The 18,060-nt window shown below is 35.9% G+C and overlaps 1 protein-coding gene across 1 annotated transcript; it reads right to left on the bottom strand.

Moving 5' to 3' along the window:
- Positions 1-799: 799 nt before the first annotated feature.
- ALiX (programmed cell death 6-interacting protein-like protein AliX) lies at positions 800-8,764 on the bottom strand. Its single transcript, XM_077430151.1, has 15 exons — positions 8,407-8,764; positions 5,824-5,939; positions 5,620-5,747; positions 5,392-5,548; positions 5,187-5,311; positions 5,006-5,107; positions 4,715-4,937; positions 4,507-4,630; positions 4,244-4,421; positions 3,808-4,119; positions 3,528-3,743; positions 3,300-3,449; positions 2,093-2,249; positions 1,833-2,009; positions 800-1,754 (listed from the first exon to the last, which is right to left on the bottom strand). The coding sequence occupies exons 1-15, from the start codon at positions 8,607-8,609 to the stop codon at positions 1,543-1,545; spliced, it is 2,580 nt and encodes an 859-aa protein (XP_077286277.1). The 5' UTR covers positions 8,610-8,764; the 3' UTR covers positions 800-1,542.
- Between the last annotated feature and the right edge of the window lie 9,296 nt (positions 8,765-18,060).

Genomic DNA, 18,060 nt, shown 5'->3' with positions numbered 1-18,060 from the left:
TATGGAGGTTTCCACAGATTGAGCTCATGAGGACCATGTACATATATCGTTATAATAGTCAAAAACACTATTTTTATTATTATTACAAACATCCTTCACGTTTCACTTACGATTACAATTCAGGAAAAATTTTGCCTTTTATCCGATTGTTTTCCTACTTTTCCATATTGCTCATTTTGGTCATCAATATAAGTCAATGGAGCCTCCGCCATTACGATAGAGGTAAAATATCGTTTGAAGTTTGCAAATTTTAAATCTGGGTATCGTCTATGTAGTCTTTAGTTTTATATATAGATGGCGGTAGTAAAATAAAATTATTTGATTTCCTACTGGAATATGCGAGTAAAATATTATCAGTGTTAGAAAAATGTGATCATCACTCTCGTCCTCGAGCGTTGCATGGGATGATTCTCTAAGTTTATTTATGTTTACATATATGTCGAATATATGTAATACTAAATGGAAAAATAAGTTTAATAAATTGGCATATGAACATTGCTAATTTGGAAAAATCTAATATCTATGAAGGATACAACTTTTTAAAACGGGTACAAAAAAGGTGAAAATGAAGGTCTTGGGACTATACATATAATCCAAATACACCTGTGTAAATTTTTAAAACTATGTATTATTTCACCAGCCGACGCCACGAATATAATTTTCGAATTGAAGTCTTCACTATTGACGATTGCCTCTTGAAGTAGACATGACTTACCTTACCCTATTCATTGCCAAGTAATAAAATTTTATTTTTATTACTGCAATAACTCCACAGTTTAAGTAAAACGAACATTTTTTTTATTCAATTGTATATTTCAAAATTTAATTGTGAACATAATAACATTCAAATATAAAGTAGCATAAAATATAATATGTATGTATATCATGAGAGAATTCATTTATCAAGGTATTTCTGCACAATAATGCCATATTAATAAACATACAAAAAATATTTGATTTTAGCTTATAGAAAAAAAAAAATTCAATTGATGTATTGTATATTATACATACGTACATATATAAAAAGCAAATACAATTCATTGGAAATAAAATCTTATATTACAAATTTGAAAGCTTCATTTTGGAAAAACCATTGCAGAGATAAATTCAGCCGCCATATATATAAAAAAATATTCTATTTTCAACATTCATATGATTAAAGCTTCCATAACAATAAAACAAATAGCAAATGACTGGGTAGTAAAAAAAAGAAAAATATTGTATGATTGCGTCGATTGAAAATCGTACATGTAAAAAATAATTTCAATAATTACACACCTGTGGATAAATTAGAATATATATATAAATAATATTGTGTGAAAGCTATCACAGTTGTAAGGCCGTCTCTATCACGGTTGACCTCTAAATTGATTTCTGTGTGTAAGTGTGTGTGTGTGTGTGTGTGTGTATATTATGTGTGCGATTTTATAATTTCATCATCTTTAAAAATCTCTAATCGACAACAATTTAGTACTAAAATCAACAACTGCAAATGCAAATATATATATATATGTATGTTTGTGTGTGTGCATATGGATGATTTCACCACTGTGGAGGCTGCGGGGGATATTGAGGGAATTGAGGTTGGGCTCCCGGGTACTGAGGAGCCCCGCCCGGATACTGGGGCGCGCCCGGAGGATACTGCGGCATTCCCTGAGGATACTGGTTCGGCTGCTGGTACGGATTGCTCTGTTGCGGGTATTGCAGCGGATGAGGAGCGTACGGAGATTGCGGGAATCCTTGATATCCCCCACCTGAAACAATCGTTCAAGTTTGACATTCGATTCTTATATGTGTATTTTATAAGTAAAAAAAATGGAGAGTGAGTTTACTCGGGTATGGCACTCCATATGGATTGTATCCTTGGGGCATCGGAGCCGGCTGATAAGTCGGGTAAGGCGCGTGGCCCGGAGCTCCATAAGGCACAGGCATGTTTCCGTGACCCGCTGTCGGATACGGTAGACTTGCGCTGGTAGTCGTCGGTGGAGCAGTACCGCCAGCTCTAGGTTCTATATCAAAATATGTCATTGAAAATAAATTACATATATGTACATATACAAAAATGTGTTTATACATGTATGTATGTATATACCTGGAGGAGTAACGTTATGATGTTGTGGTGGAGTCGGAGCAGGTCCTACAGATCCTACCCGAGAAGACTCGTGTGTAAGATCCTTTAACAGTTCCTCTTTCTCAGTTTTTCTTGCAAAACAGAAATCAGATATCTTGTTTTGGAATGTGACTAAAAGCTGAAAATATCAATTGATTAAATATCTAATTTTCACAGATTTACATAACAAATTTTTAGCTTAGAAGTTATAAAAAATGGTATAAATTTTATACGACAAACTTCAAGAGCTTCTAAAAAAAATATGTATATATATATTTATATTATCCTGTACGCCGAATAAGTGCAATCGGATTAGGCCGAGCAGCATCCCAGAGACTGTGTGACCGTTATAATTGGTTTCAAGGATTATCTCCAGACTAAGTGCAAGTAGGCTAAACAATGGCCACCGAATTAGCCCCTTCTCAGAAGTGACCGATAGCGTGGGACTGAGTGTCGTGGGAATACATATCCGGGTACATGCCTAAACAATAGGGAAGTAACCGGACGTCGAAGATGCCCTGAGCGACCTGTCCGTTATAAGGCGGTATCAAAACATTCTGGACGGAGCACTGCCAGTGCGTGTATCTCCTTAATCACCAATCAATGCTGCGACACGACTTTGGCCTTTTACTTGGATCCTCCACCCACCCCTACGCAACAATACTACATATATAGAAGATATATGTATTTATATTATACTAGCTGCACCCGGTATGCGTTACAATGCCACAATAACGCATGCAATTCCCGTTCCGTTTGTCGATGTGTTTTGTAAAGTAAATGTTTCAGTTTCAAATTAATACTTAATATACAGTAATGATAAGGTGAGACATTTGAAACTATTCAGTTGTTTATTTTACCCTAACAACGCAGGTGGCAACGCGAATACATTTGAAATTATTGCATTGCAATGCCACTCGTTCCTGTTTTTGGGCGATTTTTTTTTACAAGAAACCATCGCAGGCATTCACACAATAACTCATGTAAGTTTCATCACAATCGGTTGAATGGTATAGGAACGCACATGTGACAGACATTGATTTTTATATACATATATAGAAGATATATTAGTAAACTACAAGTGTAGTATACATTTCAGGTCACTGTAAAATATACAGTTCACATAATATATGCAACATCCTTTGATCTAAACTTCGTTTTATAAATTTTAATCGGGGAAAACACTAACCTGGGTCAAGTCGTTGTAGAACTTATTGCCTTCCTTTAGATTTGACAACAAATCGCAATAAGCATCGTGAGCGGCTGCAAGTTGACACAATTTTGTCTCACGACCGCCTCCACTTCCCCCTTTCTCCGCCACGAAAACTTCATTAGCATTCTGGAAAAAGCAATTATTCGAATCAACTGTCGAATCGCCAATATTTACACGTCGAACATTTATGAACATTTTCAATACTTGAATATCCTTGATGAGACTGTCTTGTCTTTCAATACTGCTTGCGACTTGTTTTTGCAGAGGACCGTAAGATTTGCCGAGAGCGGCGATAGAAAGCCCCGCTTCGCTGATCGCTCCGTCTTGACTCAGAGCACCGAGGAATTGGGATTTCATATCCTGAGTGGCAGACTTGAGCTCCGACTCGATCACATCCCTCTCGGCTTTGATCGTCTCGACCTGTGAAATGAGCGAGCGTAAAAATATTCAGGGTAAAGAACGAGCCGACTTCAAATAGACTTACATCCTCCATGAGCTTTCGCAGAGCCATCACCGAGGAGCTGTCTCTTACGCCGCCGGAGGACGATGTCGGTATATTGGCTTCCAGTTCACTCAAACTTTTGCTCAAAAGTTCCATTCCCTCACGGTGCTTCTCAAACTTCTCGTGAACGATGCCGTCAGCCGTCATCGCATTTTCAATAATCAGTCTGTACTTGGAAGCGTTCGAAATGAACATTGGATTTAGTTTATCGGATTGTGTGCGAGTCCAACGCTCACCAAATTGGGCGCGGAGTTGGTTGTCAGCTTCGCTTTCTTCTCTGAGCATCCGTTCCGACTGTAAGAAAGCATCAAATGCGTATTTACATATACATATGTACATATGTACGAGCGCTAAATTTTCATGATTATCGCAAAATAAACTCTAAGTGTAAATTAAAGAAAGCACAATTTTAAAAAACCTCATTGAGGATGTCATTATTTCTCTGCAAAAGTTCAGGAAGGTCACGCATTAGTGATTGAAGACCTTCAACACCGCCGGATTCTTTGAGAGTGTCGGCTTTGTCCTTGATCGACTGTGGCAGCTCCGTGCCCGTAGTCTGTTCGATCGAAGCCGGTAAATTTAACGATGCCAACGTACTGTAAAAAAAAAAATACACGTGCAAATATTTAAGAATGAAAATGAATTATAAAAAAAGTAAGTAAGCGTTGCGAAATGCCGAACCTATTGAGCATTTGAGTGCTCTCTCTCAATTTGTTGATTTCAGCGTTGACCAATTCGTTTTTCCTAACTTCATAAGCGGCCATAGCTTGACTGACGGGAACCGGCACCAGCGATTCGAACAAATCTAAAGAAAACAAAACCAAACAATGAGAGGACGCAATTTAAAAATACATATGAAAATATTCCAGACTTGAAAACATCTACAGACCTGAACCCTTGTCGCTCCACTTTTGAGGCAAAGCGAGCGGATTGGCGAGAGCTATTTTACCGAGCGGCTCCAGCTTCTCGACATCGGGAACTATATCGTGATATATCAAATCGTTATCTTTCTTGACTTCGTTCAAATTTCTCTGCGCTTTGGTAAATTGCTCTTGGAATATGGAGAGTTTTCCGCGAGTCGTCTGAGCGCTCTTGAACAGCTCTATACAATGCTGAAAACGCAGAAAATGCAGTTAAAAAAAAAAACCAGAATTCGAACGAGAAAAATACACTAACATACCTGTAGAGAGGAGATTTCTTGCCCGACAGACATTTGACTCTTAAAATGCAAACTGTAGTAGAAAAATGCGACAGCTTCGCAAGCTATCTGTTTCGTCGAAACCTAAACTCAATAATACAAACTCAGTGAGTCGCGAAATTTGTTTAAAATACAAACGAATTTAAGCATAGTAATGTCTCACAATCGAAATCCACTCCTTGTCTAGAATCTGTTTTACGTTTTCCTTTTGAATGGCTTTCAAAGCTATGCTATACAATTCCTTGCACTGATTTGCGATGAACGGAATATACGGATGTTTCATATTGTCTGAAAACAATCGAAAATGAAAAAAAAAACAATATATATATGTATCGCTGAAAATTAAAATAAAATACAAACACACGAACCGTTGATCGCCTTGAGAAGGATGATTTCTTGAGCCTGAGCTAACATCAAATGCTGGAAGGCTGCCAGAGCGTCGGGGGTGATGTCGGATGTGGGTTGACTCTCCTGAATGACCATCGCCACGGTCTCCTTGAGATGCTTGAAGATGCCCGCAGATTGCTAAAAACACTATCAATGTTTAATCAATCAATTCGATGGAAAGGAAAGAAAAGAATGATCGACGACGTTACCTGGAACAGTTTAGCGGCCGATTTGAGTCCGTCGTCATCGTTTGTCGGCTTGTCGACGGCTATCGCACTCTGCAAGGCGGCTATGTTGAAGAGGACGCAGAACTTCTCATAGCTGAGCGAATGGAGAGCTGTAACAGAAATCGTGCAATTGAAATAAAAGATGGCGATAACGTTGAAAGTTGAAAATTGTCAGTTGCGACATACTGAGGCTGGTCTTGCCGCCGAAGAGACGTCCTTTATCGAAAGCATCCCTCCATTTGAACGCGGTGATGTTTTGCGTAGAAATCTTTTCTTCTAAAGAATTCAACTGATCGCAATAGCTAGAACGTAGAAACGAAAAGAACGGGTTAACGTCGAAATTAACACAGTACATACGTATGTAGATATGTATATGTATGTAGATTAAGGTGACTATTATTTTCAAATAAAACCAGCACATTTAATATTATTTCTAAAAATTTGGATGACTCAATTTTAAATCATTTGTCGATATATAAATATATTGAGATACAACCTTGTCCATACAAACGTATTACAATTCTCCCTTCCTCAATAATGGCACTAGACAAATTATTTTTTAATATGCTATGGATATCCACACCATTGGCATGTTTCTGTGGTTTTATTTTTTTGATTAGTTATTTTTTATAGTAGTTAGGAGCCGCCAAACATATTGTTATGTACCCCGCTTATCACTCTAGTTCCCACAATATCAAATGTACTTTTCACACGCTCATATACGTGAATAACAAAACTATAAAAATTCCTGTAATAGGATATTCAGATAATACAGGAATGTGCCCAGCCCATAAGATAACAAATCATTTATATAGATCGCCATTCGATCGCATTAGTCAGTCATCATCATCGACTCTGAGAGTGACAGTCGTCATCATAAAGACTCCGAGAACGCGTCCGCAAATAACGATCAGCACAGCAGCAGAATAAAGTGAACGAAAGTTAAAGTTATAGTGAAATAGTTCTACGTGTCTCCTATTATAAAAGTCATCGTTCCATAATCTATCGTTTTTCGAATATATCTATAATATAAGATAAATGTAACATTTTAATAATAATAATAAAGAAACTTGGTTGGTTAACCAAGTAGTAAATAAAAATTAAATAAATATTTTCCTGGAACGTGACAAATAAAAATTGCCTCGTTTTTACACCCACGAAAAGAGTCCAGCGTGTGCTTATTTGAAGGTTGATTTTTAAAAAAATACGATCACACAAACATAGAAAATATCTTTCTCATACCGATGATGAAATTTTTTTTTGAATTGGTTCAGTTTTTCGGAGGAGAGAACTGGAGAATACGAAACCTCGATTTTGTCGATTTAATATACGTATTATCTGGTCGAGGTGAAACTGTCGCATTCACTCAATATATATGTCGAAGAAAGGAACGGCAACAAAATTAAAATTTCAGGTATACAGCCCTCTTAACCCTTTGCCCGCGGCAATAAATATAGCGAACAAGCCCTGTAGGCGGCACCTGTTTCGCGAATTTGGCAATCGAGTTTTCGACCTTAAATACAGATTTTAATATTTACTCAAGTAACCAGACATGTTAATTAACACAAAGTATAATTTTAAACAATAAAATACATAATATATCTGGTAGTTTTGGCTTAATTGTTAAATAATCATTTTTCATACAATTGAGACGCATCGTCTCAATTGTATGAAGACGTGACGTCACATAAACGAAGTTTCAGTATGGTTCCACAAAAAACTAATTTTGACTGGTATATATTCATTTTAAGCAAATTGAATAGATGGCATTCAACTCTCAGTAATATATTCAACCAATTTTGAACCTTAAAACAGTTGAAATAGGCGCATATAAGCCTCAAAATCCTGTGCAAAGTTCAGAAATTCTATGGAAGACAACCGCGCTACAGGCTTGTCGCCCAAAGCTTACATAGAAGACGGCCGCGGGCAAACGGTTAAGAGGGCTGTATACCTGAAACCTTAATTGTATATATTGAGTGAATGCGACAGTTGGACCTCGACCAGATAATACGTATTTTAAATCGAAAAAATCCGCGAAACAGGTGCCGCCTACAGTGCTTGTTCGCTATATTTAATGCCACAGGCAAAGGGTTAAGAGGGCTGGATACCCGAAACCTTAATTTTGTTGTTGATCCTTTCTTCAATATATATATTTAGTGAATGCAACATTTGCGCCTCAACCAGATAACATCTATTTTAAATCGACAAAATCGAGGTTTCGTATTCTCCAGTTTTCTCCTGCGAAAAACTGGACCAATTCAAAAAAAAAATTTCATCATCGGTATGAGAAAGATATTTTCTATGTATGTGTGGTCGTATTTTTTTAAAAATCAACCGTCAAATAAGCACGCTGGACTCTTTTCGTAGGTGTAAAAAAAGAGGCGATTTTATAGATGTTTGGCCGCTCCTAGCGCTCCTATAAAAAAAAAAAACAAATCAAAAAAATAAAACGACAGAAACATGTCAATGGTGTGGATATCCATAGCATATTAAAAAATAATTTGTCTAGTGCCATAATTGAGGAAGGGAGGAGTGTAATACGTTTGTATGGACAAGGCGCTGGTGTTCAGCCCTCTTAATGTATATATGTATGTAAAGGGGAGCGGGATCGAGTTGTGCCGAATCGATAAAATTGCACAAAACGAATAAAGGCAGGTAAGACAGGCAGAGAGATAGAGTGACGGGCGATAATGGCGGTCGGTGACGGATGAGTCATGGATGATGAGTGGTGTGGTGTGGTGTGGTGTGGTGTGGTGTGGTGTTGCGCACTTGTAGAGGTGGGGGAGCAGGTCTTGGGGCGGATCTGAGATGCGAAGGGCGGCCGTGCGAAGGTTGGCGAGAGAGGCGGCGGCAGAGGCCCAGTCGGAGGGCGCGTCGGCGGTGCTGGCGGCGGCCTGCAGCAGCGATCTCAACGCGCGCGACAACTCCGCCGACTCCCCCCGCTTCATCGGCACGAGCACCAATTCCGTCATCTCAACTCGTCAAGCTGAACTATCCTCAAACTAATTCTACGCTGCTGGGGCCGTCTCAGATGTGTCAGCTGTCAAAACGACCTGCACGACCACCCGCCCAACCGCTACACTTCAATCCTACCGGCCGACTTACTTGGCCGTAACGTCTCTATTTCGATGCCTCTATTTATTTATTTATTTATATAGAATTTTACCTATTAGCCAATTTAAAAAATACATTTATTTATTTATTTAATAAACACAGAGAAGCAACACAAAGGGATGCGATGCATCCGCTCTAAAATCGCCAGACAAATTGAACGACAGATTAACGGACGGCTGCTTTAAATGCAATTCTCGTCTTCTCGAATGCTAGTGTAGGAATCTCGTCACCGCAATCGAAACATCTATTGCGACGGAAAATACATTTCTCACGCTCAACCATTGACGTCATCTCGAGTCGAGAAACTTCCACCCCAACAAATCAATCAGAACGACGCGAAGTCGAAGAACACCTGCATCTGTACGAATCTCGTCATCGTCATCGTCATCGAAACATTCGAGAATATTCCACAACAACAAACCACATTCCTCGCAGAACTCACCACACGTAAACAACACGTGCACTTCTTGGAATCAATCGCCAGTTCCTTCGAGAATGTTCCACCCCTCACACTCGAGCGGAACGAAACCAAGACGAAGCACACCTGCAGCCGTTATATTAAACTCAAGCGGAACGCCCCTACCAGTCGAGCGGAACCAAAACGGTCGAAACACGCCGCCGCCATTAAACTACATCGAGCGGAACGGCGCCAATCGTTCCAGAAAAGTCCACCCCATCGACAAAAGCGCATTCTTCGCTTACGCATCAACAAACCACCACCATGGGTCAGGTGACTCCGGAAACACTATAAAAGGAGGTACAACCCAAACAACGCCAGTCGACCCACAGCAGCAAGCGTCAACACACAGCAGCAGGCCAGAGACCTTCTGAACATAGCCGAACAACGAGCCAGCAACACACTGCCGCATCCAGAGACCTTCTGAACATAAACGAATGCCGAGCCAGCGACACTCTACCATATCCAGAGACCGCTGAACGCCATACTTTTGCCCAAATATAATACCTTTGTACAACCATAGGCAAACAATAAAACTTTATAAAACAAGCACAACAGTGTTTCGTTAGGCTGGGATACGGTCAACACATACCTACCCCGCCTACACATCCATTAAAGTGCACAAACAACAACTACATTGTAACCCATTGAACAAACATCCAGACTCACTGGAACAAAGGGCGATAAAAACTAAATCGAGTGGAACGACGCCACATATTCGAGAATATTCCACCCTAACAACGAACCACATTCCTCGCATAACTTGCACACGTGTACTTCCAAGAAGCAAACCCAGTAAACACCACCTGCGGTTCCCAGTAAACACCACTTGCCCCAACGACTACCCAATGTCAGATATTAACGTTTCGTTCGTTTCCAAATACATACATATATCATAGAATATTGCTCTGGTTTTTAATTTTTTTTGTTTTTTCTTTTTTCTTTTCGAACTAAAATCAGTCGAGCAGAGTGAAAATATATTTTTTATTTTCGGTTAATTTTAAAGTTTTCTTTTATTAAATCCCGACGAAAACTCAGTCTTCTTTCTGATTTGAAGGGCAATTCAACGCTTTTATCGTGGTCAAAGTCGCCAAAAGAAAATCCGAACCGTATAGTAACTACTACGAACCCGTTGCGTTTTTTATGGTGCCTACGGACTAAACCAACGACGTCTTCTGGGCCAACTTTTAAAACCAGTAGCGTACAAAATATCGAAATAAAAATTAAATTAAATACCAAAATTAAGCTAAAGATCGAGATTGTGCTAAAATTAGATCATCGTTGATATTTTGAATTACAACAATGTTTTGAATTACGACGATACGCATTTGAAACCAGAGAAATATTATAATTTCTCTGCTTACGAGCGAAAAAAAATCTTGTTATTATTTCTTAAAAGTCGTCACGATATGCTACTGTATTTCGGCCGTTGATGATACGTTTGATAAAAAACGGTCGAAGTCGGTTGTCGGTTTTTTGTCCTTTTGTCGAAATAAAATTAATAATCACACATTATCCGATAAATTTTACCTCTGAGATGGTTTAATTATTTGATTTATTTCGACGAGAGAAACAATTGAAGAATAAAAAAATCCGTTTGATGATACCGACAACACCCCGGGTTAGCAAAAATCGTTGGATTACCCATACTAATACATGATATATTCTCAGTAGCTGTGCTTTACGGGGAAGTAAAAATAATAATTCTTCGATTTTTACCTGTATGTGATTGTTGATGATCTAATTTTAGGTCAATCTCGAAAATTTATTTAAATTGTGCATGTTCTGTTTTAACTTTCAATATTTTATTTTAATTTTAATATAATGATTATAATTTTATTTTGATATTTGAATTTAATTTTAATATAATAATAATAGTTTTAATTTTGATATTTAATTTCAATTTTTAAATTTAATTTTTATTTCGATATTTTGTACGCTACTAGTTTAAAAAGTTGGCCCAGAGACCGTTCGTTGGTTTGGTTCGTACGCACCATTACACTCTTCTAAGGTTTACTTTGCAAACGATCCAGTATCTTTTCCTAAGGTCTCCGATCGTTTTGAAACTCTGCTATTTAGCGCGGTTTGGTCATTTTTTTAATTACACATAACGAAGACAATTTTTTATACATATGTTTTAAATTAGTGCTAGTTGTTTTTTTTTTCGGTTTTATTAATTATTAGTTTTTGGCATACAAAATTACCATAATTTTAAATTTATAAAATATGATCCGAGCCCTGGTTATAAGGATCAGGTGGTATCCTCTCGTCAGGCCTGAAGTGTAATTGTGACTTTTTGGTGCTTTCGATTGTATTTCAGTTTTTGTAAATTAAATTTTCGTAAATATCACATTGTGTTTAAATTCAAATTGCTGTGTGTTTCAGCCCCCCTCTAAATAAAATCCTGGCTATGGCCTACATATAATACATATATTTACATCTACGTACATATGTACATACTCAATGAGTACATGTGCATATAACTACATATGTATATAAAATGAGGAATCTATATTTTTCTTGATATTTATAGAAAAAAATTATGGTGAAATAAAAAAAATAAAAAAAACCAATGCTTAAATAATAATTATTTGTATATGTGCACATTTTATATAAAAAATACTCTCAACTTTCTAAAACGCATAAAAATTTTCAATTTAGAAACTAGTATCACTTTAAAGTGAACAATCGTAATAGTATCGGTTAACCAATACAAATACCTAAATGCATGTAGTATACATACATATGTATGTGCACATACATACATACATACATATGTATATACATATGTTTGTATGTAGATACGAAACTGTGATAATAACGCATGCGCAGTCTTTAAATATTCGAGTGTATGAAATAAAATCTCATCCCTTAAACAAGCGCCCCTCAAAATGTGTCATGCAGAGCGATCCGCAAATATTTATATGTTCACACAATATATTTGTATATAATAATATTATCTATGTACTATAATGCATACTCATTTTTTTTAATTCACATATTAGGAAATCTTGGATCTCCTGAAAAGATTTGTAGAAAATTTTGCAGAGAAAAAATAAATATTGAAATGAATAGCGTGTGTGAAAAAAGAAGCGCATAATTTTTTTAAAACAAATAAGCATCCGAACGCCTACCGCAAAACGCGTTTGATGTCATCGCTAAAAACATATTCGCCCATATGGTTTCTACAATTTTTGTTGCACAAAAAGAAAATATGCAATGGTCTGGAAACCAGGAAACCAGCTCGGCACTTTTGAAAACATTATTTCGGGTAAGTTCAGTTATTTATTTACGGCTAATACACAGAGAAATGTTATAATAATAGAAGCGCCCTTTGCAATACATTTCTTGTTTCAATACACACGTACCGTTTCCATAACTACGCAATATTGTGTGCGAATAGGCTCCTAAACCACTTAACCTATACGATGGAACTTTCAGGATTTGTTGTGTGCATGTCCGGGAAGATTACTGTGAAAAAAAACGGGAAAAACGGAAATGAGTGTCATTGCAACGCAATAATTTCAAATGTGTTCGATGCCTGCGTTTTTCCGACAAATGGGAACTAAAAGGAGAATGAGAACGGGAACGGGAACGGGAACGGGAACGAGAACGGGAACGGGAATTGCATGCGTTATTATGGCATTGCAACGCATGCCGGGGTTCAGCTAGTCTATATATATATATATATATATATATATATATATATATATATATATATATATATATATATATATATATATGTATATATATAAAAATTAATGTCTGTGTTTTTTTTATTTTGAAATGCTTTTTATTATTACGAAATTATGTTCACAATACATCTTATATCTATTTTAATAGCTACTGATCTACTGATCATTTTCTATTTTACAATTTAATTTAATTTGGTTAGTAATCATAGTATTATATTATTCTAATGTATAATAGGAAAAAGATTATATTATTCTACAGCATAATAGGAAAAAGAGCTCAAAAACCTATGAATGTCTGTGTGTGTGTCTCGAATAGGCCCCTAAACCACTGAACCGATTACGATGGATGGAACTTTCAGGATTTGTTGTATGCATGTCCGGAAAGACAACAGTGAAAAAAAAACGGGAAAAAACCTCTTAATAATAATTCGTAATTACCATTCAGGGGTGTTCAACAAACACACAGCGGATGACCCACGTCAACAAATATATCTATACCTACATACATACATATATATAAAATTGAATGTCTCTGGAACGGGAACGGGAACGGGAATTGCACGCGTTATTGTGGCATTGCAACGCATTCCGGGTTCAGCTAGTATTTTATTAAAATTTCACGAATATTACATGTTCGAAGAATTGCTCAAATATTCGAATAACGAATAGTTCAAAATAGGCCGAATATATTCGAATATCGAATATTCGGATTGGAAATTCTAGTACCTACACTCTCGACGACAATGCCTAGAGGGATTGGCATATTGGGAGTTGAGACCGTGTCTACATACTTATGTACCACACAACGCACAATTTAAGCTTTTGCGTTTCCAATAGGGATTCTTTAAACTTGTTGATTTGTTGTCCCATTGAGAGAGAGAGAGAGAGAGAGAGGAGTAGTGATATGAAGTGGTTAGTGGTTACCCAGTTGAATGCGAATATCTGTATGCGAGCCCACGATCGAATATCTGTGGTTCGTTTTTCCGGTACGCCGGCGTAGAGGCAGGCGCTCAGTATCGTCTACGACGTAGACGTCATCGCTACACTACACTACACTGCACTCTACGAACATATATCTACGCACATACAAAACGTACGGCACGCAGCATCCAATCATCCATCCAATCGCGTCAATAACGGATGCTCAAACAAACCTCATCTGGAAAAACGTAAGTTTCATTTCCACATGCCCTCTTCCAAAATCGAAATATCTATGTGTATATGTACATTTGTACCTATATACATACATATAGGAGCTGTTGCTGACATTCCACGCGCACATTTATAAATATTTTTATACCCATTGTATGTATATTGACCACACTGTATACATATTATATGTATTTATATCTACAAACGTATTATTTTATTTTATTTTAAATTATTTTTAATGTAACATACCTATACATGTGTTCATCGTAAATGTGCATTTTTTCATATTAGATATTTCTCAAGAAAATTTTCTCATCAATTTTTGGGTTTGGGTATACTAGGAAATAAAATTTAAATTACATCCATATTTAATTTATATGTACATATGTTACAGTGAAAGCATATTTCAAGTGAAAATATATTACTTGAATTTATTTACAATGAATTTATACATTTAACCCTAACAACCCAATCTTAAATGAATACGGCCAACCATTACTTACCCTAACCTATCCTAAACCTTCCGTTTATTTTCTGATCATAAATGTTATTAACTTCTCGCTTAGAAATATATTCGAATAGTCGAATAGTGTAGAAGTGGACGAACGTTCGAATAGGATCTCAAGCACATACTACATATAAATATAATACAGGTCTCCGTGACTTGACAGAATGTTAAATGACAGAAAACGCAAATATCGGAAGGCAAAGATCGAAAATCAAAAGATCTTAAGTCGAAAGATCAAAAAAAAAAATGGTACATGGTAAACGGTACATACTCACTTAATTTGCGCGAGCAGGATACAACAGGAACAAGAGGAACAGGCTTTTCCTCCCGTATTAATGTGCGCGCGCAGAATACGGGAGGAAAAGCATGTTCCTCTTGTTCCTGTTGTATCCTGCTCGCGCAAATTAAGTGAATATGTACCGTTTACCATGCTTCATTTTTTTTTGATCTTTCGACTTAAGATCTTTCGATTTTCGATCTTTGCCTTCCGATATTTCCGTTTTCTGTCATTTAACATTCTGTCAAGTCACGTAGACCCATATAATACATATGTATGTACGAGTGGAATAGGTCTTTCGTAGGCATTTGTATAATATTATAAATCATATTAATTACAGTGGGCAACAAAAAATCACGTTTTTGAGTTACCAGAGCGGAGACTAACCAATATTTACTAATTTTGACCCACTGAATTCGAATATGATAATTATTTTTTTGGTTAGTGATCGTTTACGAGATATGAGCGTTTAAGAAAATGCGTGATTTTTACAGTTTTTTTGGCTTTTGCGGCCTTTAACTCAAAATTTAGTATTGCTGTGCTCAAAATGAGTATTGAAATCAATAGTCAGATGTTTTTTCTATATAGATATTTCATTGCTTTAAAATACTTATAATTAATTGTCTAACGAATTTTATAAAAATATATATTTTTTTTACGGTTTTTTTTCTCCGTGCTATGTTGCGTTTGTTTGGACAGTTTTTTTTTTCACCACGTTTATAAATATTGGTTTTCTCAATAATCTCAATATTTATTTTTTATCTAAATGTACTAACTCAAGCGGTAATTGCAATAGAAATGCTTTCGCTGCGTAGACATTCGTAACGCGGCTAACGTTGGTGCAAGCGAGATGGCATGTAATCCGACCTATGAACTCAGTGAGGTGGATTACATACCATCTCGAATATATTTCAAAACGAGAAGTTAATAACATTGATTATCAGAAAATAAAAGAAAGGGTTAGGATAGGTTAGGGAAAGTAATGGTTGGTCCTATTCATTTAAGATTGGATTGTTAGGGTTAAATGTATAAATTCATTGTTTGATACATTTTCACTGCTTGAATTGGTGAAAATATATTTCCACTAGTGAAAATATATTTCCACTAGTGAAAATATATTTCCACTAGTGAAAATATATTTCCACTAGTGAAAATATATTTCCACTAGTGAAAATATATTTTGACTAGTGAAAATATATTTTCACTTGAAATATGCTTTCACTGTAACATTTATACTTGGAAATAAATCTATAGTTTTAATCAATATTGGAGTGGATATATATGTATGAACATAAATAATACATAAAAATTCATAAAATACATATTACATAAAAAATTTTATATAAATATAAGTAATATCTATATACATATGTATGTATATAGGTAAAAGCGGAGCGAGAGTGTTTCGCCGTTGACTTTAATCAAAATCTGACAACGTAACACAGTAGTTGAACGTTACAGCCTCCAATTAATTTACCGACACAATGTTACTATAACTATGTAATATATAATAATTAAGAAAATTACAGTACACATAAAAATACATGTATGTATGTACATACAGATACATACATATGTATGTACATATGTAGGCATTTATCTCGGATGCCGCCACAAAAAAATGTACGTAAAAAAAAAGACTCAACGTCTCTATTTTGTAAAAGATGCGATTTTAAGCGATAGATAACCGAATGACAAATTGATCTTGGACACTTCAGCTAAAAAACAGTGTCAGATACGACTTTTCCAAACATTAATACATATTTATATGTATGTCCAGGTTTCTTCGTAACTATCGATAGGACCAATACCTTAATTTGGTTTTATTGAAGTTCTACATTTAGAAAAAGATAAGACCAGGTATTCGATTTTCGCATATTCTTAGTCAGTTATCCACATATGTACATTCATATGTAAGTGATTATAATTCTAGAAAATTCTTATATTCATTATTCATAAAAAGTCTATTTTTTAAAAGGGTGTAATGTTTTACTTCAACCATCATATGACGGCCACGAGCTAATTTAGTATATTTTACTGTAATCTACGTAAATAAGTCTTGGGGGAATATATAATCGAACTTCATTTCTGATAGTATTTACTTATCTAGCATGAGAACGCTATCGCATTGCCTAATCGACTCGCGATGGCTAATTACATTTCGTTTCAGTTTCGCATTGCATTTTGGTCAAGTAAAACAACATTGTTCATGTGTATAGTAGTCGGTAGAATTTTACTTTTATTTTTTGTTAGTTTTGAGTTTGTGTTTCGTATTTTGAAATATTTACATCAATTTTAATATAAAATACGTAAATTTTTGATATTATTAATTTATTTATGGAATATGTATATATTTTATACTAGTGGTTTTACCCGGCGTCGCTCGATATTTGTAATATAAACCGTTTAAACATGGCTTATTTAATAGTAAACATTTCATTAAATTTATTTGAATAGTTTTATTTTATTTAAACTTTTTTGAAAATTCATTTGTTTTTTTTTTTATTAAATTTAACGTCACGGATTCTTTCGAAATTATATGTACAATATCATTGAAATTTATATATTTTAGATGATAAAAGTAATTGTCAACGTCATGTTATGGACAACAAAACATACAGTAATATTATATTATTAAAGACCTTGCATTGAAGTATATTAGACGATAAAAATACACGAAGACGTAGAGAGGCCGCTCTCATGCTGAGAATGGCCTCAAAGTGAGGCATGTGCCCTTCCACGAACATTTGCGATGCGCTGCAACTCTTTGGTAGCCTGAAGAGGGTACGGTATCAGTTGTTATATTGAACCTTTATATTCCTTTCTATAGTTAAATAAGAAATAATTTGAAAAAATAAAGAAATTATTTTACGTCCTTACATTGTTACAACACATTGCACGAATGCGATAGCATGCTCGGCTCTCGTAAGTCTCACGCTACATCGGATCGACTATAGTACACGGAACTTTAATTCAGCTAATTTACACTTAAAATTAGACACTGTTCACTCGATGCACCTTAACTTTATTACTATTGTCAACCATGTTTTTTTTTGATCTCTTACTTTGTAGCGGTCTATTGTTATTTGACGAGCAACCAGCCAACGCCGAAGACTAGTTATAAGCAGACTTGGGCGGCCAGGATGCTTTGACCCAAAAAAAAGGTTCACTATTGTCCTACAAAGCAAGAGAGCAAAAAAGGTTGAAAAGTCTGGTTATG

Source organism: Arctopsyche grandis, chromosome 4 (genome assembly GCF_051622035.1).
Source record: "Arctopsyche grandis isolate Sample6627 chromosome 4, ASM5162203v2, whole genome shotgun sequence".
NCBI classification, from domain to species: domain Eukaryota; kingdom Metazoa; phylum Arthropoda; class Insecta; order Trichoptera; family Hydropsychidae; genus Arctopsyche; species Arctopsyche grandis.
This window is presented reverse-complemented; position numbering and strand designations above follow the sequence as displayed.

Excerpts from the sequence above, each read along its gene's own strand:
- ALiX (XM_077430151.1), bottom strand. The coding sequence starts at position 8,609 with ATGACGGAATTGGTGCTCGTGCCGATGAAGCGGGGGGAGTCGGCGGAG. Across the intron at positions 3,744-3,807 it reads TGCGAAAGCTCATGGAGGAT|GTCGAGACGATCAAAGCCGA; the intron begins GTAAGTCTATTT and ends CTCATTTCACAG. Across the intron at positions 3,450-3,527 it reads GTCTCATCAAGGATATTCAA|AATGCTAATGAAGTTTTCGT; the intron begins GTATTGAAAATG and ends TGCTTTTTCCAG.